General features: G+C 38.6%; 1 protein-coding gene across 1 annotated transcript; it reads left to right on the top strand.

Moving 5' to 3' along the window:
- The first annotated feature begins 3,892 nt into the window (after positions 1–3,892).
- Positions 3,893–26,891, top strand: Gpr37 (G protein-coupled receptor 37). Its single transcript, XM_021190940.1, has 2 exons — positions 3,893–6,516; positions 25,560–26,891. Exons 1-2 carry the CDS (start codon positions 5,530–5,532, stop codon positions 26,376–26,378), a joined length of 1,806 nt encoding a protein of 601 aa, XP_021046599.1. The 5' UTR covers positions 3,893–5,529; the 3' UTR covers positions 26,379–26,891.

Raw genomic sequence — 26,891 nt, 5'->3', positions numbered from 1 at the left:
TTGTCCTGGAAGCATTTGATTTTTGTTAATCTATCTTTAGGACAGAGTTTTATAACCCTCAGAATCAAACTTATTCTAGTACAAGTTATATTCCAACTATGAATCAAAAAAATAATTGCTGAAAGTGTCAAGAGGCAAGGTTTAGATGTGTTCATGGAATTGATTTCTCAGCTGGAGTTAAAATGTAATAGGTTGCCAAGAGATCCAATCACTAGTGTATTCTCATTTCAATTCTCAGCCAACTTACCTCACTTTTTGGCTTTTCATATACAAAGGCATGCCCTTCTTCACTAGCCCAGTATGTAAACATGATATTCCAGTCATGTTGCTCATGATTCAAAGTAGCAAGCAGGTCTGTTGTTGTCAGTGATGGGTCCTGCTTTTGTAGTTTGGTTTGACTTATCTTTATATTAGCAACTTACTTAACTTGAATGTGTGGCCACAGACACAGTAAAAGAAAAATAAAATGATTTATTTGTTTTGGAAAGTCTTAAGAACAATCATCCTGACAGAACTGACACCTGGACCCAAATAGAAAGAAAAGGAAGTAAATATCCTTAAAATATTTCAACTTTGGGTAATTCTTGGAAAGTCCTATTTACAATGATACCTATAAGGACTAAATATGAAGTAATGTAATTGCTAGAGACAATCTGCCTTTTGTGCAATCATGCTCTGGGCTCCTGTTGGAATGGTTCAAGGCATAGTAAGTATCAAATTATCTATTTCTCTTTGGTTTTGCAGCAAAGAGGCTGTGCCCCCTGGGCCTTTACACCATAAGAGAACTTGGAAGCATTTGCTTATGCATGTATTAATTCATCTTCATTTTTACATCATTTTGCCTTTCAGGTTTTTCACATTGTGTACTGTAGTGGGGCAAACATATTTTATGTAGTCCAAGAGATACATTTTTTTAAAGGACAGTGTTTTACTTTGTTTTGTTTTAGGTTAGATTAAAGGTCTTGTGCACCTTAAGATGCCCCCAAATACATACACACATGCATACACACACACACACACACATGTAAATACTTATATATATTTATAATATATAAAATATATTTATATAATTAAAATTAAAGTATATATTTTAATTTTAATTTTAAAAATGTGGATATAATGTTTGGTGTTACAGCTCTAATGAAAAAAATATATATATATTTTTTGTTGTTGTTTTGTTTTTTGATTTTTGTTTTTTTGAGACAGGGTTTTTCTGTATAGCCCTGGCTGTCCTGGAACTCACTCTGTAGCCCAGGCTGGCCTTGAACTCAGAACAAAACTATATTTTTATTAATTCTAATTAAACTTTCCTATGTAAAAATAACAGAATAATAGAACAAATAGACTAATAGGTATGTGAGTGAAGCCTTTCCAAGTGATGATTGTTAACTAAGAACATAGAAAATTTTAGAATTACAAATTGTAAAAATCAAAAAAAGATCATTGAATTTTATATGATAATCTATTGGCAACATTTTCAAAGTTTTCCTGTGAATAGGATTCTTTTTTAACTATTTGAAGGACAGGAAAGAAAAATTATTTGAGAAATGAATTGCCCACTGCATAATTTTTCTCCAGTTCAATGATATATCTTAAAACTTGAACTAGTAATACATTCTAATATGTCTTATTTCAGGACACCAAACAGTAAATGGAGTGTAATGAATCTTATAGAAATACTGAGACATGTAATAATTTACATGTACTCTTTAATTTTAATAAAAATCAATGCTATGTAATAAAAAGCTCATGATATGTTGACATAGAAGATAGCTGTGACCACACTAGTTCTTCATGTACACGTAAATGACCTCAGACCTAATTTAGACACTGAATAGCTAACTTCTTGATATTTATTTCTAAAGTAGAAACTACAGAAATAGATGAGCTGTGACTATTCCTATTTTTAAAATTATAGCAACAGCTGAGAGAAGCTTTGGGAAAGCATTTGAAAGACATTTGTTTTACTTCTTTTTAAATGTATTCTAAACTTTCTTAGAAAATAAGCTCATTAATTCAGATTTTTATTTATCATATGCACTACCCAGTAAGGCTTATATATTCTTAATGGTGCTTAAAATTTGCTAAGAATTACAAATAGTGGAACTATTGAATTTTTGAATTTTATATAGTTCTTTCTCATTCATTTAATCAACATATTCAATCATGTGAGCAGATCTGAAAGCAGCCTTTTGTATCCTTATATTTCAGAAGAAAAATTATATTTTTCTGAAAGCTAAATAACTGATATCCTGCCTGGCTCAAACAGAGTTCCTGTGGGTTTTTTTTTTTTTTTTCATGGTCACTGTGAAATTTAAGGAGGTAGGACATGCCATCCATCCAAACAGGAAGGCATGATTATTCAGGTGGAGGAGGGGATGCTTAGGAAAATGAAGGCAGCATTCAGATGCACATAAGCAGCCCTTCAGTGTTTTCACAACCTGCATAAGCATAAGCTGTCTACTTGGGAGCTGTGTTCTGCCACTTTAAAGATGCCAACTGGAGCTTCTAAGAAGAACATAAAGGGGTTTTCCACTATAGTTCAGCCTCTTTCCCTTGCTGAGTACTAGTAAAATTAGTGGCTCATTGAAGTGATCCAGAATAAGAATTGTTTACATCTATAGCCCAGCCTTTAAGGTAATTTGAGAGAGAAAACAGCATCACAGACTTGATTTTCATTTCTTGCTTTTCTGTTCCATAGTTAACCTAGCTCTTGTTTTGGATATTTTTTAAAGAAAGAAAAATAATTCATTAAAATTATTATATATAATGAAGTACATATAATATATAAATGTATAATATATAAGTACACAAAACAACTATATATGATTACAAAATATGATTACAATAGAAGATTCTTCACATAACATTTCCATTCGCCAACTTTTGAATAGATTAATAATCCAAATAGCACGTGTCCTTTCTATCCACATATCTACGCAGCTCAACTGGTAGCCCAGTATAATGAACCCACTGATTGTTCACTGTTTTCTTTTACATTTGTGCTTTCAGGATCTGCCTGGTTGATATGACACACATATATCTAGTTTGTTCTGTTTATTACATATAACATGGTGAGAATTTTTATTCCTAACTTCAATGTCCTTTACGTTATTTCTATGTGATTCTGGTTGTTCTTGCTCTTAGAAATAAGTTGGAAGATTTCTTGTAAGACACTAGGGCTCCACAAGGGTTTATTCTTGATCTTATGTTTTGAACGCACAGGGTATAAACCTACAGTATTTTGAGGTATTGACAAATACCTTTGCAAATGGAATTTGCTTCTATTTTCATTTTTTTCCACTTTAAAAGAAGAGTAATTTTTCCATTTTCAGCCATCCAACAAGCTGGTGCTGAACACTTCCATCCTTGTAACATGTCATTTGAGACTTAACCTTTGGTGAAATCCCATATTTTATATTTTGTCCATCTTTTTCCAAAACAGATTTTTGGTATTTTTAACCCTTGTCAGTTTTGTTGTTATGTCTGGTGTCTATGAGTCTGCCCATTTGAACCTCAACACAAGAAAAAAAATTATAAATAATTTCAAAGACTACTACCTTCTCATCTCTCTCTACTCTCTTAACCTTTTTCTTCTTAGGTCCCTTGTGTGTGCACGACTTTATAACCCGTGACACTCTTTCCATCTCCAGATAGTTAAGTAAATCTCACTGTAGAGTTCCTTTTGCTATGGAAACACATATTCACAAATGGCAGTGCTTAAGATGCAGACAGTTTGAGGCTCTTTACTGCAATTGTATTTTTACTGTACTTTCTATTGTGCCCTTAGATAATTCTTCTGCTGTTGCCTTTGTCTCTATCTCATAACATGTTTATTTCTTCCCTTTTTAAAAATTTGATCCAATATTTGTCTGTTTTCTTAACTATAGCAGGATTGCTATGTGTATATAAAAGTTGGAAAGGCATGGACATCGTGATGGGAGTTCAGTCCCCCTCAATTCTCAGTTCCGAACACATCAAGGTTGCTGTGTTCCTCCTGCTTCTTGTGATCAGCTCTAACTCCACCTCCTGGTAGGATGCTTTCAAAGTCAATGTTAAAGGTAATGGGGCACCTGGATCCTTCTTACCTTACTATCCACTCTCTCACCGAGTGAATGAAACCAATGAACTCTGTTTCTTTTCTGACTCTGCTCTGGGGAATCTAAGACTGTGAATGTGTCACTATTCCCTGGGGAGTCTGAAGCCTGAGCATGCGCACCAGTTGCTACCAATTGTTGCAGATCGCAAGAGACTTGCCCTTTCTACGTTCTTCTCCAGGGATCCCCGCCTGAACCAGGGGTCCTGAGATCCAACCCCCTCCTGAGTGGTGACAGGTTAGGTCGGGTTGGTTGGACTATCTAGGGCAATAACCCATAGAGTTCCCGTCCTCCTCGCCTTTAGCCGTGCAGACTCGGCGCCTCCGCCCTTGTTCCCTGGTCGCTCCCAGCTTCCTATTGAAAGCTACCGCGAACGCCTTGAATGAAACGTGTGTGGGTTTAGTGTATGGTAAAACCACCAGGGGATCCCGTCTCTCCACAAACCAGATGCTCTGCTAGAAGGAGGACGAGAGGGAGGCAACCTGGAGTGAAGCCCGCGCAGTGGCTGAGCGACTGGGAGAGGCCGCGCCACCTCCCCTGTCGACCACGCACTGTTCCGCCCGCCTGCAGCGGTTCCAGGCACCACGCTCTCCACCCGGGTTGCGATGGTGGTGGCAGTGACAAGCTCCTGCAGCCCACAGCACTGTGCACAAAGCAGCAGCGTCCTCTCCTCCCTCTCGCTCCACTCCACGCCTTCTCAGCCCGTGCACTACGCACAGCCGCCGGCGCCATCCGCTTGTCAACTTTGAGCTGAAGGAGCAGCAACTTTGACAGTGGCCGCGGGTTTTCGAATCTGGCTTCTCCTTGGCAACAGTCCCTTTGAAAGTCGTCGGAGTTAAACGAAGCAAGAGTTTCTTCTGAGCTCTGGCGTTGCCTTGTTTGCAACGGGTCCCCCCACCCCCCACCCCCGCCAGCCGAGAGTGGGATTGTGACAGCCAGTCCCCTAGTGGAGGGGACTTGTTTTTCTTTTTCTCTAGAGACCTCTACTAGCGACTGGATAAGGCAGTACCGAAAGGATGTAAATAGCAGAGCAACTGTTACCAAGAAGAGAGCCACCACCCAAAGGCTGGGAGGAGCGCGGGGCTTCCTCCAGGCTGCGCCCAGTCGCAACATTAGGGAACAATCAAGTGGTGTTCGCAACTTTTCAAGGTCAGCCTCTTGGATCTGTTATTTCCCTGGGAACCTTCGGGTGCACCGAGCTTGGATTAGATTTGGCTGGGAAATGCTCAGAACACGAAACGTGGAAGGATTGTAAGGATGTGTTGATGACACCGTCCTTCCCCAAGCGCCCTGTTCCCTCCCAGCAATCTTCTGCTCCTATCCACTACCCAGCGGTGAGTATGTGACATGTGCCTAACTCTCTGCACCAAGTTTGGCAGCAGGTGTCGGTGCTAAGCTAGAGCCAGGCTGGTAGGTGCGCCCTCGCCAAGCCATGCCAGCCCGGGGCGCGCCTCTCTCGCGCACATCGCGGCTGCTGCTCCTTCTGCTGTTCAAGGTTTCTGTCTCTGCTGCCCTGAGCTTTGTCCCTGAGCCCAGGAATGGAACTTGTCTCGGGGAGAGCTGTTCCCCACTGATCCAACGCCGCAGCAGGGATGCCCGGGGACCTGGGAATTCGGCAAGAGATGCTCTGCGAGTCCATGTGCCCAGAGAGAAACTGGAAGCAGAGGTGAGAGGGGCGACCTCCTGGGACCTCCCACCACCCAGGGGCGGTGACACAGGTGTGATTGAAGAAGCAGTGGCTGCTGGGCCCTTGGAACCTCCAACCAAGCCACCAAGTGCCTGGAGATGGAAAAGTGCCCAGGGTAAAGAACCATCCAGGCATTTGAGGAGAAGGGACCCCACGGATCCCCAACTCTTCCTTCAGACATCTGAGGGGGGAGAGATGAGTTCCAAGCGCGATGGGATTCCCTGGAGCAGCCAGGAGCACAGTGTGAAAACGGAACCCAGAGATCTTTTTTACTGGCCGCGAAGAACTGGACAACTCCAGGATTCCCAACACAGGCCTTCAGCGGTACACGAAGGAAGGACCCTTGCTCCTCCAGGCAGGGCACTACCGCAAAACGGGTCTGCAGATGACTGGGTTCCTGACCAAGGGGGTCCACGCCGTGGAAACACCACTAGCAGGCGCGTGAGACTGAAGAACCCCTTCTACCCATTGACCCAAGAATCCTATGGAGCCTATGCAGTCATGTGCTTATCTGTGGTGATCTTTGGGACCGGCATCATTGGCAACTTGGCAGTGATGTGCATCGTGTGTCACAATTACTACATGAGGAGCATCTCCAATTCTCTCTTGGCCAACCTGGCTTTCTGGGACTTTCTCATCATCTTCTTCTGCCTCCCCCTGGTCATCTTCCATGAGTTAACTAAGAAATGGCTTTTGGAAGATTTCTCCTGCAAGATCGTGCCCTATATTGAGGTAATGACCTCTAGCTACTGCCTTTATCTGTTTCCGGAGAATAACGGTTTTATGCACCTACCTGTGGGACTCTTTGCTTCTTTCTCTGAATCCCTTCTCTTTTTCCCAGTCACTTATGCAAGCACGTGTGTGTATGAAAGAAAGCAGCTTTGCTAAACCATCTTCAAACTCCTCTGCTCCTAGCCTGGTGTGTAAGTGTGTGTGTGTGTGTGTGTGTGTGTGTGTGTGTGTGTGTGTGATCTATGTGTACAGCTGTTCTCTGGATATGATGATATTTTTGACTTGGAATCCTGGGTTAAATAATAGCCAGCCCGTGGTTGTCTTTTTTGGAACCTAGTACTGGGGGCAGGGTGGGGGGGATCATTAGTATTCATTTACTAAAGTTCTAGTATTTCATTGTGACTCCACCATGCCATCCCCAAGAGAGGTGATTGAACTTTTTGCTTTTTTTATCTACCAAAGCTGAGGTTATATTTTATGTATAAAAGAACATCAATTTTAGTTTAGTAGTTGGCCTCATGATATATTAGGAACCTCCAAATAAGTTTATATTACTTAAGCTGTCTGCCTTACTGTTTCCTCTACGTTGTTAGGTCTTCTTTGTGGATCTTTGTTAACTTTTAGAAACAGTTCAGTTTTCTGGATAAATTTAAACAAAAATAAGACTTAGTGCAATCCCCTGTACTCTAACATTTATAGAGCATAGGACACAATTTTGCCATTGTTATGGCTGTGAAGAATAAACAATTTTAAAGGGATTTATGGGTAACATAAGAACATTTCTGAAGAAAAGAAGAGTTAGCTTCCAAACTTCGAAATGAAAATTGTTTGAACAAGACGAGGTTTTACTGCTCTATGCTAGAGCTACTGTACCCGTCCTTGCTCTAGCAGTAGGAATTTGCTCTGTAAATTGGCCTCTCTTTAAACACCAGCTCTTGGAACCCGCCCAAGTGTTTGGCTGCCAGTTGTGGTTTTAGCCAGCTGGGCCTTGATTTTTCTCCATTCAGGCTGTCCATTTCATTTATAGAAACACAAGAAGGGAAACTGTAAATATTCCAGAGCCTCTGATCCTGTCTGGCACCAGAGCCAGTTGACACTGTGTTCAACATTGTCTCAGGCTTAAAACTCCAAGATAAGTAAACAGCAAACAGTGCCTACTGAGAAGGTCCAGAGGCAGAGAGTCAATAAGACCCTCTGTTATTCAGTCTGGGCTCAGATGTAGGACCATCCATGGCTACTAAATCAGCTGTTGCTACTTACCAGGATCCAGGGCCTCACTGTTGCCAAGCACCGAGAGCCTCTGAAATGCTGCCATTGACTGGGGAGACAGTTCCTTTTTTTAAATGGAGAGGACATAGTTGGATTGTATATGAGAATAGGTGTCATGTTACATTTATCTCTTCAAAGGCAATGTTAAGTTTTCTGGTTTTGTTGTTGTTGTTGTTCTTGTTGTTGTTCTTGTTGTTGTAATAATGCAGACGACTTGGGCCAGAAGGAGATTTAGAAAGTAAAGTGTAAAGTTCAAACAGGAGAGGTAACCCACAAGCAGGAATTGTGTTGGCTTGCCTGACTGGGAACTACAGGTTGGGGTAAAGGTTGCATTAGATATTAGGTGGAAAGGCAATAAAAGAAAGTAGGAAAAGGGACCAGAGAAAAAAACAAATGGCCAAAGCAATTGATGGAAACCGTAAGTAAAAAGAGTTGTATCAAACAGAGGAAAGGACATGAAAACTTCGGTTAGTTTAATGAGACCTATCTTTTCTAAGTAATGGTGTCTATTATTCATTTAAATTTCTTTTTAACTCTGAAGTTTTTATTTTGCTTTTAGTTTTTGAAACCAGGTCAAAGGTAATGGAAGCTGGCCCCAGACTCACTGTGTAGCTGAGGATGGCCTTGAACTCCTGATCCTCCTGCCTCCACTTCTAGAGTATGGTGATTACAGTTGCTGTGTGTCCACGGTATCAGCCTGAGAGTTTACAAACTTCTAATAACACGTTATATATCTTTTTAAGTCAGTTTTTTTCATAAAGACTTTTTGCTAAAAACAATTTTTCTTGTTAGTAAAACTCTTTTACTCTCTATAGTTTTGCCTAGCTTTCTACAATTTTTATATATTTTTTTTTGTTTTCCATCTCTGAGATTTGATTTTACTTTTTTCCAGAGAATAAAAAACTTGCTTGAAAATATTAATTTAAAAACATGACTAATATCACACATTTTGGTATTTTTATACAGTACTTTTAGTTATAATATACATGACAACCTATCACCACATTTCTTTCCTCTGAATAAATTTTATAGTACTTTAGCATGTTTTTGTTTGTTTGTTTTTGTTTTTGTTTTTGTTTTTGCTTTTCGAGACAGGGTTTCTCTGTATAGTATTCTCTGGCTATCCTGGAACTCACTCTGTAGACCAGGCTGGCCTTGAACTTAGAAATCTGCCTGCCTCTGCCTCCCAAGTGCTGAGATTAAAGGCCTGTGCCACCGTGCCCAGCATTTTAGCATGTTTTATAAAAATAATTATTGAACCATGATGTTAACTTCCTAATTTCCAATTTCTGAGAACAAAAGAAATAGTCCAAATCTCAAAAACACTGTTTTTGCTTTTCCAAGTCTCAGACCCTGAGATGGAGCTTTTGTGTGTCTAGTTTGGGGTTGGGTAGGGGATGAATTCTGTTGGGCCATGATCAGGTTCAGCTCTTGTTTGACATTGAAGAGTAAGTGGGCAGAGGGAGACTTTGAACTGTTTATGAAGTTGCCTCAGAGACCTCATTTGATGGTTGGGCAGCTCAAGGGCTAGGGTGGCCATGAAGTAGCACCCCGAATTGAGTAAGAGGGCCTTTGTAGTCTTTAATGATCCCATCACTGGGTAGAAACTTCTTTCAGATATAGGACATATCTTTGAGCTCAGTGAATCTCTTTGGTGAAGAACAGTTTCTAGGCAGATATGCCACCAAAAGCCATCAGGCTCCTATACCCTATACTCCATTTTCTGGGGGAGGTAATGCTTCATCCTTGAAAGATGAGTCAGAAGCAGCCTGCATAGAGATGCCCAGCACTTACTACACTGGCTTTATACTTTATACTTTATCAAACCAGAAGGACAGGAACCCATAGCTTCCATTCTCATTCCAATGATAAGGAACAATTCTGCAAATGAACCTAGGTAGAGACCACAGACTTATCAGCATAGGTTGCTATTTGCTGGTTGGAAAACTGTTTATAAAGCAAAGTTGTAGGCGAAGTTTGTCTGTTTGTGTTTCTACTTCTTTGCACCTTCTGAAAACAAATCCCTGCATCTATTAGACTAGATAGCACCATTTGACACCTGACCATCATACATTGTCCTATTCATAAGTTTTATCCTGTTTCTGCAAGAAATCCCATGGTTTGTAGCTGATCTGTTTTTAAAATCATGACAATCATGGCTATGCTTAAATCTATCTAATAAAGATGACAGGCAATAGAATGGTTGAAAAACGGAGATGAGAGAGAAGGTGTGTGTGTGTGTGTGTGTGTGTGTGTGTGTGTGTGTGTGTGTGTGTGTGTGAAGACCTTGTTTTTGGGAGCTATCATCATAGGCACATCACAGTTAAGTTGGCCTGTCTCAGAGACACCAGTGAAACTAATGCTCAGAAAGACAGATACACATAGTGTCTGTGCTATGGAGGCTTGGGAATGGGTTGTCTAAGCATGGAGCCAACCAAATGATTCAGATACTGAATATGGTAAGCAAAACAGCTTTTTGCTCATTAGTTGATGGATGGAAGCCAGTCAGAGCAGTGTATCAGATGATCCCAGCTCGCTGCCAAACAATTACTTATGTTTAGATGTTGATTTTGGGTTTCAAATGATATAAGATCCCCTGTAGTTTAAAGGACCTGCACCTTCCTGTAAGTCTCAGGTCATCACAGATTTATCTGTATTTTATTTTATTTTATTTTATTTTATTTTATTTTATTTTATTTTATTGGGATACCAGATCCCTGTGTAGAGATCTAGGGAACACATCTCACCAGGAATTCTGGCCAAAGGTTGTTTGTGAAAAATCTAGAATATTGTACTATGAAAAGAGGTGGCATTTCCAATGGCTCTGGAAATATTGGATCTAAACTGTGTAAAACAAGTGATTTCTTCATTACTCTGGCTTGTACTCAGCACCGACAAGTGAAGAAAGGAAAGGTAATTGGACGCTAAAGATGGCATAGCCAGTAACTGTGCTGTTCTACACAGAATTTCCTAAAACCCACATTCAAGTAATAGCACATTTATCTCAGCAGATGCTGAATTTGCTGTTGTGGTGGATTAGCTATTAGGTCTTCTGATGGACTTTTAAGTGGAAACATGCAGCTTTATGAGCAATTTGAAAGTTACTAATAATTTTCTCAGGGAAAATGGACTCGGTCTGTGAGAATGGTACTTAACAAATATTTTATGACTCCCCATTAATCCCTTGTAATCATTTTCTACATTTTCAACCATGGGCCAATATTTAGCTGGAGATTCTAGCAAGAAAGAGGATCAGTTTCCCAGACTTTGCTTTCATTGACACCTCTGTCCTGGTACAGTATGTATGGTGAAGTTAATGGAAATTGGAGCTTAATAAATAAAAAACCGTAATAATCAAATTTCAGCTTCAAATAGCTAATGAGGTTGTTGTCCAAATGAGACTGTTTTACACGCTCATCAGTGAAGCATGAACAGAGAAATGTTTTTTTCATGACTTCCCTCCTAAGGATTATTATCTGACATTAAGCTCTTAAAGATTATGTATAAAACAGTAGCACCTGATAACTGACTAAGAACAGTCTGAATAATTCATCAGTGTCTATGAGCCTTTTTTATATGTGTTATCAGGTTTCCATTGATCCACCACCTTTTCCTTCATTACACATTTATTAGCGTTTACTTCAGTGAAAGGCAATGCATTAGGACATGTGGCAAAGGGATAATATGTGAAAGTTTCCCAAGATAAATATCCCAGATAAGCTATGCTTATTAAAATTTTGAAAGAATAATATAATATTCTACAGCATGACTAATACTGTAATATAGGCTTTAAGGAAACATGGGGGAAAGTTCCAGAATGGTCTCAGATGGACTAGTTCACAATCATAATGAGTTATGACCGAAGACAGAGAAATTCAATTGAAAACTCTGCCCCCTATAATGTTCTTTTCAATTATACTCTCACCACTAATTTAAATGATTCTATTGCTTAGACCAATATTGAAAACTCACAAGTATGAAAATCTTTTAATTCTTGTTGTTATAAGCTCATTAGCTTTTAAATATGAAATTATTAAAAGTTAAAAACATAAGGCATCAAAGAGAAAGGCACTAGACATTCCTTTTAAAATACAAATTTTATATAAATGACAAAAGAAGTATCTTTATTTAATAATGATTAATCAATACCAAGTGTTTTCAACCTTCCTAGTGCTGTGGTCCTTTAATACAGCTCTTCATGTTTGGGTAACCCTCAGCCATATTATTTTCATTGCTACTACATAACAGTAATTTTGCTGCTGTTATGAATCATAATGTAAGTATATGTGGTTTTTGATGGTCTTAGATGATCCCTATGAAAACATCATTTGACCCCATGGGGGTCATCACACACAGGTTGAGAAACACTGATCTATACAAATACTAACAATGTTAGAATTTTTTTAGCAATGCAATGATATATCGAGTCATTTTTTTATAATTCCAAAGCCATGCATTGCATTTAATATAACCTTAGAGAAACTAAGAAGGAAGACTGACAAAGGGGACACTTTGTGCATTACTACAAAATAGGAGAAAGAAAGTATAAAGACTAGAGTTCTCCAAGAACTAAATTCATTTCTTTAGTGCACTCTCTGAGGACTTGGAGTTCCTGAAGGGCTCCAAGGGATCCTGAACTTGTCAGCAAAGGGCCTTTGAACAAAGTAAAGGAATCAACTATGGCTACAAAACAAAGATGTAAACAAAGAAACCATGAAGTAAAATCCTTGCTTGATCTTATGAACAAAACCAAGGTGGGGCAGGTGAGGTGGAGCAGGTGAGGTGGGGCAGGTGAGGATCTACTTAGCTCCTTATGTTGCTGCATGGACTTTTTTCCCTCTTGTCAATGTGTTCCAACCATATTTAATTGTGTTACTTTGGAAGCTCATAGACCTATGTCTGAAACTTAGACTGTGGGAAGAGAGATTGACAGGTATCTAGAAACCAAGATTTGTCTCTGATAAAAGAGTCATGTGTCTATCCTTTAAGGGTACTTCCTCATTTTATCTTTCAAGAACTTACCTGCCAAGTTCCCCTAATTAACTCAACCATGTTGCCAAGACTAACTCTTAAGTATCCTCATTAGAATACTATTTTTGTGCCAAAATGGTGATCTAATCTAAATTTCTATGGTAGAGAATGAAATTACTACAGCTTCAAACTTTGGGGTCTTCCTATTTGCAAAGTAGATATTGATTATTTAGATCATATCCATAAAGCACTGACTATAATCCTAGTATCAAATTTACTACAAAGGGCAGATACTTTCTGCTTGTGAGCTTATGACTCTTTTTAATGCTATCTTTCTGTATGTACTTGGATGACTCATAGCATTAATGAGGACCAGATCACTGATTTTATCCTTGCCTAAAACGGCTTTCTGTCATTAGGTCTGTGACTCTATTAACAGCTGCTACTTTGTTGCAAAAGAGCCCTGTATTAGCATGCCCCACCTTCCCTGTCTTCTTACTATCTCTGTCTTGTGTCTTGTCCTTTATTCAAATAACTTTCTTATAAGAAAGATGGTCCGATAAATTAATTCACATCAAGATGTCAGAATTGCAAATATTTGCCTTTTGGAAGAGGACTGAATAGAGGCTATTTCCTTTTCAGATTACTGACAGCAGAATTTTAGTTAAAAGCTAAGAAATTTCATGTTAACATGTTTTTTCAATACCGTTCACGAATGGCAGAAATATTCAACTACAAGTATATATTTTACTTTACATTTACTGTCACACAGACCAATTTGAGTAATGACAACAGAAAAAAGTTGAAAATCTGTTGATTACTCTTCAGTACTTACCCAAGCACCCAGTTAAGAAGCTATGATTCCCCTTAAGATGAGTGAAAATCATCATAATTGTAACAAGAATTGTAAACTGTACTATGAACTTGGGAAAACATGATATTATGGAACAAATTTCTAATTACTGGGAATAAATATGGGGTAGAAAATATCTTTAGATTGGTTTATTCAAGAGGGTAGCATATTTTAAGACAAATGGTAGAAATATTGCTTAACTTTCTCCTATTAAAATGAATGAACTTTGACAGATGCTTAGCTATATAATGTTAGATAAGGTAAATTTAAATGACTTTTTTTTTTAAATATGGAAGGAATAAACTGTGCTATAGAAGTTGTAGTTAAAAGGAAACCTTAATTCAAGCTAGAACTTGAAAGAAAAAATACCGGATCAAGACAAGTTTTGAAGCAATATGCTGGCTTTAAAATAATCTCATTAGATTTTTAGATAAGAGTCAACCTGTTATTAAGCTGAAACAACTGCAAAATATGCAAGAGGAGGCTAAAATGGCAGCCAGAAGTTGATGTTTATGATATGTTTTTCTTGGTGACATTAGAAGTCATGTGTAAATAAACATAGACTAGATGTGACAGGCTAGCTTTGGTTTGTGCGAGATGTGGACATGTTAAATTACATATTATTTATGTTTAAAGGGCAAGAAAGCTTATCTTATGGACTTATGGTTGTGAAAAACCCCTTTGATTTAGACCTTATCCACACTTAAGGAACAAGGCTTGCTTCTCTATTTGTACTGTCTTTGGTTTTGGAAACACTAATCAAAGCATGTTCCTGCCATGGTTATCAACCATACTCTAAAATGAAGACCTTTTAGAAAAAGGTCATCTTATTTACAGCAATCTGATTAACAACGGTTCTTTTGAGTGTGCTCTCTCATGGTCTGCAGTCCTCTGCTAGTGAAGTTGCCCTGAAGTCTTGCAAGGATGAAGATTATGGAAAATGCAAGAAAAAAAAATCCAAAGGCATACAAGTTCAAACCATTTAGGGTTTGAAAGGAAAGTACCCTGTGCTCATCCTGTCCCTTCCTGACTGGGTGTTAGTCCCGTAACCACTGGCATAATAAGTTGCCATTCATGGCCCAAATGAATGGGTTCTCTCAACAATAATGTCCTTGTTCCCTAGGGTTACTTGTAAACAAAAGATGCTATATAAATAGATGCATTAAACATTTTAGATATAAAAGCAAAGTTAGAGTCCAGTTTTCATGACCTTGGTTAGAAATTTCCCTATATTATAGATGTTATTTAAGCCAGCAGATTCAATTTCATGTGAAGAAAACTGCTTAGAACTACTCTTATCTTTCTCTGTAGTGTGTTCTGATTCCAAGGGAAGATTTAGTAGAAGATGCTTTTTGTTTTCTAAGAGTCCTGCTTACTTTATGTGCTCTCTTGGGTGTTTCACAACTTTCTCTCCATCTTAATCATTTCTCTACTTTTTTTTTCTAGTAACCTTTGGCAAAATGGACCAATAGCTTAGACAGGATCTCCGCAGGTTACTGTTTTTTAAAAGACTGATATGCTCTTATTACTTTTCATTTATATTCTATATGAGTACCTGCCTGTATTTATGTACATCTCTAATGCCTGCAGAATCCAAGTGAGGGTGTGAGATCCCGTGGAAGTAGAATTATAGATGTTTGTGAACTTACATATAGACACTAGGAACTAAAGTCCAGCACACTACATCATGTGCTCTTAACCACGGACCCAATTCTCCAGCCCACTATGTCCTTCTTATGTTCTGTTTTCTAAAGACTAAGTTTGCAAGTTACTATACATGGCATGAGTCTCAACAGGGCATCTTCTTACATGTGTCTGTATACTTTGTTCTTATTCATTACCTTCTTCTCCAGCTGACTCACTGTCTTCCTCTAGTGGTACCAACTTCTGCTTTCCGAACACATTTATTCCATTAATCTATTTCCCAGTCCCCTTAAGATCACTTCCTTCCATCCTATGATCATTTTCTAGTTTCAAAACCTATACACATACATAACACACAAATACGTACACATGTGCATGGATGCACACACACGGAGAATTTTAAATCCATGTTCAGCATATGAGAGAAAACATGTAGTTCTTGTCTTTTTAAATATAACTTATTTTACCTAACATTGTAATTTCAAATTCCATTTTATTTTTATTTGAAGTTCTCTTTATGGCTACATAGAAGTCCATGGTGTACAATATTTTTTTTTAAATCTTTCATTCTCTAATTCTTGGCTATTGTAACACTAAACATAAATACATATATGTCCTTGAGAAAGTTAACCTGGATCTTATAACTGTAGGTCCAAAAGTGCTATAACTGGGTATTATAGTGATTTTTTTCAGTTTGTAGTTTTTGAGGAATATTCACAAGTTTTAAGATTTCACCAGTAGTGGATGAAGTTTCCTGTCCTTTCACATCCTCGCCACATTTGTTGCCTTCATTCCCCTGATAGCTATTCTGACTTGGGCACAAGAAGTCTTGAGAAGGTTATAATTTACATTTGATCAATCGCTGCCCATTTTTTTGCTTTTTCAAATACCCATTGATCAATTATTTCCCCTAGAACCATCTACTCAGATCATTAGCTACTTTATGGCTTAAATATCCTTTTCAATGTTTAACATTTTAGAGTCTTTATGTATTCTTAATAGAAATTACCATCTGATACATGCTTTGCAAAACACCTTTCCATATTTTGTAGGCTGTATCTTTTCTGCTGATTTTATTTTAACCTTTGTAGAAGATTTTTTTTTATGTTATGAAACGTCATATGTAAATCCTGAAGATTGTCTTCTGTGGTTTTGAAGTACTTTCCACATGGCATTAGTGAAACTTTTTTCAGGACCTACTATTTCACTGAATTAAATTCTTGAGCAATGAGAACAACGTATCCCACTGTATCTTGAAATATAAAGTATGTCTTCTACTATTAGGACCCTGTGATTACTTTTTCTGTAGTATTTCTTAAAAGAAACTAGGAAACCACTGACCTTTAAAATCACTTGTGCTTGAAAGAGATATTTGGTTTCATTCTCATGCAAGAAGAGAGTTTCACATTGACTCATTCCCTAAAGACATTGTCTTGCTGATGTAATTTCTCCTCAGTGCTGTAACATAGCTGTCTTAAATTTGTCATCAACAAGGCTGAGCAGAAATTTGGGGCACAGCATCATAAAAATATCCAAGAAGAACATGGTCTTTGATAATCAAAGTCTCAGCTGAGTTTCTTTAGTTCAGCCTTGTCAGTGATGAGGGGTTTCTTAGACAACATTGCAGTTTCTAGACAAGGAACTATATTTGTGTTGTTTCACTATAAAGTATTTGTATTGACTTGATTATTTTCTATAACAAAATTTAGATCAAAGCTCTGGAATCTATTCCTCAAACTTCCATTATAGTTTTAAAATTCTCTATATTGCTTACTTATGCTTCTTTTATTTCAGTGGTATAGCTTACAGAGTCCACAATAAAGGGAGGAGTACACTACCCTCTTCCTAATGAAGGAAAGTTGGTTAAGGGGAAGATGATAACTTGTCTCTAATGGGATTAGATGTGAACTGAAATATCTGGGTCATTATCATGTGAATTCTACCCTATCTACAGTTAGAAATAAAACTTTTTTTTCATAGGAATTAAAAATGGAGTAGAGTTTGGGTTAGTAAAACATTTAAAACGTAAAATTCCATGTAACTTGTAACGAGTGACTTCAATCTAAATTATTCATTCTGAAGCACTTCATAAGTCTTCAAATTTACCACTATACCAGCTCCATCTCTCAAATGTATAAGCAGATAAGAGAAAACATTGCCATTCAGACACTAAGTGATCCTTTGAATGATGAAAGGGACAGATGAAGTGAATGACCTTTGTTCTACGGTATTATTTTCCTAAAGAAGAGAAAATCTTTTCAACTTTATGAGGGTCACTGTACATGTCAGAACCAACAGAAGACATATTGAGAGCCAAATTCTGGGTGGTCTTCAGGGTCTCTTGCCTGTATACTTCATTGTTTCAGCCTACAGTTTTGAATGCATTCCTTAAGGTATAATTCATGACCATATCAATTGTTAGTATGTAATTTAAAAAGCCAAATCCCAAGTTTATGCCAATAGGATGGCTTATATAGTAATTTGTGTTATTTTCCAAGATGCAGATCATAACCTTTGGAAATGTATAATCTGGAAAGTTTTATAATTTGGTCAGCTTAGGAAGCTAATTAGGGACATCTCCTTGTCAGATATATAGAAGATAGGAGGTGACAAAGGAGTTCTACTTTTGATCTGATGCCACTTGAGAACAAAATACATGCCTTATTCACTATCATTCTTGTTATGAAGCATGATATAACGTATGTATATTTCTATAGGTATGTGTGCATATGTACATTTTTATATATGCATGTACGTGTGTGTCTATGTGTGTATGAATAAACGTTCATGTTTATAGCACTGGGTTGATGTAACACTCTCTTTGCTACTAAAAATAGAATTCAATATATTCACCATGATGCTGAAATTGTGTTAATCACACTTCAAGTTTGATTCAGGAAATTGACCCTTAAGCACATACTGTACTTAAGCTTGTACTCCCTACAGCTTCCCTGGGTCCTTTCTCAGACATGGACTATTGCTGCATCCATATCTCTGGGATCCATGCTGTAGGTGGCTACAGCTCTTTGAAGCTTCCCTGCACTAGATGATAACTGGGTGGGAGCTGAAGGAGCTTCATTGTTGCTCCTCTGGCATACAAAGAACAGCAGGACATTGTTTCAAAGGGAGATCTTTGAGATTTTTATTTTTATTCTGTTGCCTTTCTGCATTTTGATATGGATCCCTTAATAACTTACTTTCCCAGTATCTAAAATTCTCTGCTTCTAGCGCTCTTCTAGTCTCAAAATTCTCAAAATGAATAGCCTTGTCTATCAAAAGTGTTTACTGCTCCTGCTGTTAATTATTTTCCCCATTGCCATTTAGTTCATAAGAGAGTGCACCTCACTCATCCCAGCTCAGGTGTTATACCAGAGAGCTGTCTATCCAAGCCTCTGCCTAAAAGCCTTCCTCCTAAGACAACGTTTCACAGTGATACTGAATATTAGCCATCAGATATGGTCATTATATGAAGAAGATCAAGAGTTCATGATACAGTTTTATAATTGCATATAATTGCATTATTCATCTTCATAGAATTTTAATAAGCTTCAGGTAAACAAGCATATTTAAAATTGTGATAGGAATCTTTTCATATTATCTTAACATTTAGGCATTTTAATTACATAGTAGATATCGTATTTGAGTATGCAGAATCTGGGCCAATGCTCCTTATTCTGATGATTTTTATCAATTTGTCTCTGAGATAAACAGTTAATCTTTACATGTGCTAAAAACTTCTATAAATAATTTGGGGAATTACTTAGCAGAGACTTTTCCACATTTCAATTTTCTTTCACATCATCAAATTTGGTGTATGGGTGAATTTTTTTTTTAGAATATCTGAGGCAATAGGGCTAAAGGTGGGACAGCAGGAGAGCAAAAAGGTCTAAGACTGACATTTGGATGGTGGTTGCTGATGGCAACTACATTTCAAGGGCTATCAGCATTTGGGATGGCCCAGGTTTTCTTACTGTCTCCTTCAATAACTCTTTATGATGCTGGCGTGACCTTTCTAAGTTCAAGGTATTTCTGTGAGGTCTTAACTGCAGTTCAGGCTATTAGAGAGAAGCACAATTTGTAAATACGGAGCTAGATACAGGTACAATGTAAATTTTGCACACAAAACTGGAATGATCACTCAATACAACTACAGCACAGGATAGATGTAGTTGAGATTCTATCCTGATGCAGAAGCTTTGAGAGTATGTCTACCTTCCAGTCAAATACAGCAACAGTATTAATGAGCAGAGTTGAGTATGTGTAAATCCTGCTTAAAATTTGTCCTTATATTTGTTATGAGTTAAGTATATGAAAACTGAGAAATGTTGTTTTATTCTAGACTGGGAACATGTTCTTTTTTTCCCCCCTCCCCAAACATGTTCTCATTAAGAGACAGCTTCCACAGTTGCTGTAGCTGGAAATCTATCATTCCCATTTACTACCCACACATTTGTATTTATTCTTCTCATGAAATGCTCTGCAACTGATTCAGACTTAGAGATGCATATACTAACGCTTGTAATGTGTGGTTCAGAGTTTAGAAATTCCTAAACTAATAACCAGAAAGAATAAGAGGAAGAAAAGGATACCTACTGTACATTGTGTATTCTTTGTAAGTCAAGAAAGAAAACAACCAATAAATAGGTGTGCTGAGCCTCTAAGAGACTACACCATCTCAGAGCATCTGGTATTCTGCTTTACAGAGACATCCTTTTATCATAAGCACTATTCATTATTTTAAAAAGATGTGAATCACAAACCTCAGGGGCTTGATATTTGTGCACAGACTCTGAACAGATAGTGACAGGGACAACAGGGAACTATGCACAAAACATTTCCTTAGTGAGACTGCACAGAGTCTCTTGAGAGGGTGTGTTGATACGTAAGCATCTGAGGATTTCTTTGTTTTTCATTCATAAGAGAAGTAAAACAAATCAAAACCTTAAATGCAAACACAAATTTTGCAAAATCTATATAAAGAACTGTAATTTTTACATGACATTGTTTGATGAGGACCTTTAAATAATGCCAGTCCTTATAAAAATTTTCTTCCAAGTATGGTTGCTGTACTGGCTAGTTTTGTGTCAACTTGACACAGCTGGAGTTATCACAGAGAAAGGAGCTTTAGTTGGGGAAGTGCCCACATGAGATCCAGCTGTGGGGCATTTTCTCAATTAGTGATCAAGGGGGAGAGGCCCCTTGTGGGTGGGACCATCTCTNGGCTGGTAGTCTTNGNTTCTATAAGAGAGCANGCTGAGCAAGCCAGGGGANGCAAGCNAGTAAAGAANATCCCTCCATGGCNTCTGCATCAGCTCCTGCTTTCTGACCTGCTTGAGTTCCAGTCCTGCATCCTTTGGTGATCAATAGCAGTATGGAAATGTAAGCCGAATAAACCCTTTCCTCCCCAAGTTGCTTCTTGGTCATGATGTTTGTGCAGGAATAGAAACCCTGACTAAGACAGTTGCAAACATTTTTTAAAAAGTCTCATTAGAAACAAATGAGAGGCAGGTAGACCTCACTTGTAGCATTGTTTAGCATCTCAAAAAGAAATGAGAAGCAAATATCCATCGTGAGAAATGACTGATCCTTGTAAACGTTAATATTAATCTTATTTATTTCTAAATTGTTTCAGAACTTTATGAGTGAGCATCTGTATCATATTGCTCCTGACCCTCTGTCTCTCTTCAACTCTTCCTCATCTTTGAAAGTTAGTGTTTTCAACGTGAATGTACAGATGGCTTCTCATTTTCCCAGCTATAAATGATTGATGCTTCTTACATGAGTATTTTGGGGGATTTTTGCAAAGAACTTGAAGAATTATTGCCATAAGCTCAACCGTAAGCTCTTTATCCGACAGGTTTAGAGCTTTGCTGTAAAAATTTTTTTGCCTTCTGCTTTTCATGCAGTTGAAGTGTTATTATATCCTGGTTTTAGATAATTTTCATCAATAATAATAAAAATCATGACACGGGCTATGACTGCATTTCATATTAGAGTGCAGGGACACTGTGTGACGTGTCCTGTGTGGGAAGAAGAAAGCATATTGGACAGAACCCATAAAGCACATTGGCATAGCTCTGGGGACAGTGGCAGCTTGATCATGGCAGAGAAACAACACATGTCTGAGCATTATCATTTTCTTTTTGCTATTGTGATCCCATTGGGTTCTAAAATAACTGATATTAAAATATTTTTAAATTTCTGGCTCTTTTTTCAAACCACAATGTCTAACTATGTCTTAAAACATTCTCATTAACAGTCATAAGAATAAATACACTTAACCTGGTTTCTGGGGCAAAGTCCAAAGCATTTCATCTGCCTGCAGACTTTCTTTATATATAATCATGAACACTTTAATTGTCCTAATTTAAATCTGTAAGAAATGGCCACATTTATTAAACTCTAAATTTCTTATATATTGCACCAAATGTCAGGGGGAATTTTGTTTCAGGTGTTGAGTTGTGACTATATGATTTCTCTTCCGCTCTCAGTCACCTGTGATCTAGAAGGACTGCTATTGTTCCCATCTAAATCCTCAGCATCAAGCACTATGCTTGGCTTAGTGTTGGTGTCTACACACACACACACACACACACACACACTGGGTGTATATCTCTGTGCCTCGCTAGAATATGCCTGATGCTTAAGGACTATTTTGTAGACAAGTGATTGTTTGTGTGTTGGTACTGTTTGCATTACTGTAACCAAAATATTTGACATATACAACTTAGGGAAGAACTCATGCTTGCCCTTGGGTGCTTGGGCAAAGCAGCACAGTGGAGGCTTAAGCAGAGCATCCTGGTGTGGAGCCTATGGTGTAGGCTTTGGGAGAGCACCGTTATTTCACTTCTTGACAGAATGAAGCAAAGAGAGAAGGGTCCAGGAAAGATAGATGAGACAAACATCTAAGGGCTTACCCCAATGATTTACCTCCCTAACAAGCCCCCCCCCAATCATTTACCCTCTGTCAACAAAGCTATCACATCCTGACCCCATATAGGATTCAAATCATTCAGTAGGTTAGAATCCTCATGTTCCAACCTCTGAACACAGACACAGATATGTGTGTTTATCCTGTGTTCTGTTCTGTAGGTGTTTCTTATGCAGCTGAGTTGACACATTCGACTGTCATAGTACATTTAGATTAGGAATATATAGTCTTGGGAAGGGAAAGGCCACCCAGAGACTGTCCCACCTGGTGAGTCATCCCATATGCAGTTACCAAATGCAGACACTATTGTGGATGCCAAGAAGCACATGGTGAAAGGAGCCTGATATGGCTCTGTCCTGAGAGGCCCTGTCAGAGCCTTGCAAATACAGAGGAGGATGTTAGCAGCCAACCATTGGACTGAGTGTGGAGTCCCTAATAGAGGAGTTAAAGAAGGGACTGAAGGAGTTGAAGGGGTGTGCAACCCCATAGGAAGAACAACAATATCAACCAACCAGATCCCCCAGAACTCCCAGGGACTAAGCTATCAATAAAGGAATTCACATGGCTCCAGTTGCATATATAGCAGAGGATGGCCTTGTCGGGCATCAATAGGAGGAAAGATCCTTGGTTCTATGAAGGCTGGATAGATGCTCCAGTATAGGGAAATCAAAGGCAGGGAGGTGTGAGTGGGTGGGTGGGTGGAGGAACACCCTCATAGAAGCAGGGGGAGGTAGGATGTGATAGGGTGTTTCTGGGAGGGAGGGAAAACTGGAAAAGGGGATAGCATTTGAAATGTAAATAAGGAAAATATCCAGTAAAAAATGCTTAAGAAAGAAAAAGAAAAAACAAATTAAGTGAATACAATTGAGGAAGATGATATGTCCACCTCTGGCCTCCACAATCACACACACATACACTACCCCCACCCCCAAACCTTCATTTTGCAGCTTTATGTTTGGATGAGGGTGGAATAATTAGGAAGTATAATTTGTCTGTAAAGGACGAAATTACTTATCCAACTACCCTTTACTTACTGGAAAAGTAAATTTGAGTACTGAGTTAATTATAAGCTTTTCTGTTTATTTTTTGTTCTACTGTTTTAGAAATAATCCATTTAGCTAGGGATATAGTTTGGTAATAGAGATTTGATCTAGTATGCACAAGGTCCTAAAGCTTAAGAATTGGTACAGACAAAAACTTAATTTGCAGGCAAAATTATTTATCTAGATGTTATTAAACTAGATTAATTTAAGCTTTGATATTCATTTAAAAGTTCTGTATATTTTTAAAAATCAATCTGCTTTAATGTACTAGAGAAAGTAGTTGAAATGCTTTGTAAGTTAAGCAATGTATCTTGTGTAAAATAAACAAAAGATTAATTTTTGCATAAGTGAAAAAAAGGACTGTATAGTCTTGGGAAAGCCTTGTTATGAATGACAGGAATATATTTCTGATTGAGCTGGAACTATTGACTAACTAGGATATCTAACCACAAGCACACAAGAGCAGTGATATTTCGATATGGTATTCTATTTGTCAAACTGTTTTCCAATGTATTTCCTGTAGTTAGAACTAGACACTATCTTGGCTCTTCTATGCATTTTTTTCATGGTCATTTTATGTGTTTTTTTGCCTTATTTAAGCATCTTATTTTTTTCCTTTACATTTAATGGATGTTTGTGCTTACCACATACTTTTTTCATGATGAATATAATAATTTGATGTTTTGTCCTGTAGCTTGTTTCATTGAACAATCTCAGGTCATCAGGCTTGGTACCCACTGTGCCACTGTACCCACATGAACTCATAGAGGTGGCTCTGTTTTGCATATTGTGATTTCGATCTTGTTAACTCATGTTTCCCTTATTTATGAGATGTCTCTGAGCCCTTTCAGAGAGGATTAACGCCCATCTCTCTCAGACAGCATTAATGATTTAAAATTCCATTTTGGATTTTTCCATCTTACGTAGTTGGTGAAAATTCTAGCCTTCATTTCTTCTAAGTTGCTCTCCTAGTTTCAATTTGATACCCCTGCCCCAATTCACACTGATTCCCGAGACACCCATTTTATCATGTAGTTAACTTTCTCCAAGGTCGGCTGTTCCCCTGTCCCCTTGACACGCTTAAAGGTGTCACTTTTGGGAGAATTCTGAACTCATGAAGGTGTCTGCCCCAATCCTTACCCACATTTGTTTTTCAAAATAAGTTACATTTATTTATTTGTGTGTATGTGCCCTCGCGCGTGTGCTGAGTGTGCACGCATGCACAGATGTACAACAGAGCACATCTGGATGTCAGATCACCATTTGCTAATATTAAGTCTCTCCTTGCAGAAAATGGATTCTGGGGGTCAATCTCAGGTCATCAGGCTTGGTACCCACTGTGTGGTCTTCTCAGCTCCATTACTTACATTGAAGTTCATCTTCTATCTCTGTCCGTGGAAACCCTATGTAGGAAAGGGAGTGTAAGCAACTAACTTGAAATTTATTTTCTCAATGATTTTGGTTTCCAGAGAACTTCCCTTTCTTGTTTTTCAGAAGTGTATGCCTTAAAAGGAGCAGAAGGGATCTTTTATTTTGTGTTTAGAAAACACTGGGGAAATTTCTCCAATCGAGGAGCTTGTGAGAAACAATCTGCTTAGTAGCACTGGCTGTGTAAGGCAGTCCTGAGTCCCACCTGGGAAAACATGACCATTTGAAGTAATAAAAACGAGACACAAGCCAGTCTCTGCTGCTTATCTAGATGTCCTGATGGCTGGTATTTTCACAGTGACTGACATTCTTACAGCCTCTAGAGGTTCTTATCTGTGACAGAAAAATCACACAGGACTTGCTGACCTTCATAGAAGTACTTTACTTTCCCTATGACCATTCCTTGGTGTGTGTGTATGTGTGTGTGTGTGTGTGTGTGTGTGTATGTGTGTCTGTCTGTCTGTCTGTCTGTCTGTGTGTCTGTGTGTCTGTGTGTCTGTGTGTCTGTGTGTCTGTGTGTCTGTGTGTCTGTGTGTGTATCACCCAGAAAATACAATTTTTCTTTCCAATAGGCTCAAATGATTAAAGTGATTGGTCAAGTTTATCTTCCTGCTTTGACTTTCTTTTGAGTGCGTGTGTGCGTGCGTGCGTGCGTGCGTGTGTGTGTGTGTGTGTGTGTGTGTGTGTGTGTACACGCGCGAGCACACGTGGGCTCGTTTCCCCTGCTTTCTGTTCTCCTTGAGTTCTCTGTCTTCCTTCCCATGCTCTGTTCCTTCCCTCTTCTCCTCTTCCCTGCCTTCTTCTACTTTGCCCTTGTCTTACCTCCCCTGTTGTGTCCTTCCTCCTGCTTTAATGTTCGATGGTATGATCTCTCAGAAGTTCTGTATTCTGTGTCTCCTCACAGGTGGCTTCTTTGGGTGTCACTACCTTCACCTTATGTGCACTGTGCATAGATCGCTTCCGGGCTGCCACCAACGTCCAGATGTACTATGAAATGATTGAAAATTGCTCTTCCACCACTGCCAAACTTGCAGTTATCTGGGTTGGTGCTCTGCTCTTGGCACTTCCGGAAGTTGTCCTCCGCCAGCTGAGCAAGGAGGATTTGGGCTTTAGTGGCCAGGCTCCTGCAGAACGGTGTGTCATAAAGATCTCTCCCGATTTACCGGATACCATCTATGTCTTGGCTCTCACCTATGATGGTGCAAGGCTCTGGTGGTATTTTGGTTGCTACTTTTGTCTGCCCACACTTTTCACCATCACCTGCTCTCTAGTGACCGCTCGGAAGATCCGCAAAGCAGAGAAGGCCAGTACCCGTGGAAACAAGCGGCAGATCCATCTAGAGAGCCAGATGAACTGCACAGTAGTGGCTCTGACCATTTTATATGGGTTTTGCATCATCCCTGAGAATATCTGCAACATCGTCACTGCCTACATGGCCACGGGCGTCTCTCAGCAGACCATGGACCTGCTCAACATCATCAGCCAGTTCCTTTTGTTCTTCAAGTCCTGTGTCACCCCTGTGCTCCTCTTCTGCCTCTGCAGACCCTTCAGCAGGGCCTTCATGGAGTGCTGCTGCTGCTGCTGTGAGGAGTGCATCCAGAAGTCTTCCACTGTGACCAGTGACGACAACGACAACGAGTACACCACAGAACTGGAGCTGTCGCCCTTCAGTACTATCCGCAGGGAGATGTCCACCTTTGCTTCTGTGGGGACTCATTGCTGAAGGAACGGCTTGGTTAGCTTCGATTTCTTTGATTTTCATATTCTGTGAAAATTTTTACTCCATATTTTTCCTTACAGGGGAATAATGCAAACATTTTGAAAAGCAAGTAGAGGAAGACATATTAACTACTCTAGAACTGATTTTGCAAATTAATATTTGTGCTCTGGGAAAAAATGTTTCTATTTAGTTATGTAAGAAGAAGGCGGCCAACAGTCTCAGATCATTTTTCCTGCTATGGTGCTAATATTTTATTCAAAAGTTATTGCACCTTAACAATATTAATTGTTTGATTTTTTTCCTTTCTTTTAAAAACATAATCATTGTATATTGAAGGCAGGCCTGGAATTTTGCTAGTTATTTTGTGTTTGAGTTGTGATTGGAAGTGCATTGTATTTGAAATGGTTTGTTTTTTCCAGCCATGCAACTTAGCACCAAATAAACTTCCCATCCTTCTTTAACATGACTGTCAATCTACTTTTAACTAAGACTCAATAAATTTTTTAATTGCCTTAA

The sequence above is a fragment of the Mus pahari genome, chromosome 2 (assembly GCF_900095145.1).
Source record: "Mus pahari chromosome 2, PAHARI_EIJ_v1.1, whole genome shotgun sequence".
In the NCBI taxonomy this organism is placed as follows: Eukaryota; Metazoa; Chordata; class Mammalia; order Rodentia; family Muridae; genus Mus; species Mus pahari.
Note: the sequence above shows the minus strand (reverse complement) of the source record. Positions and strands in the feature narration are given on the sequence as shown.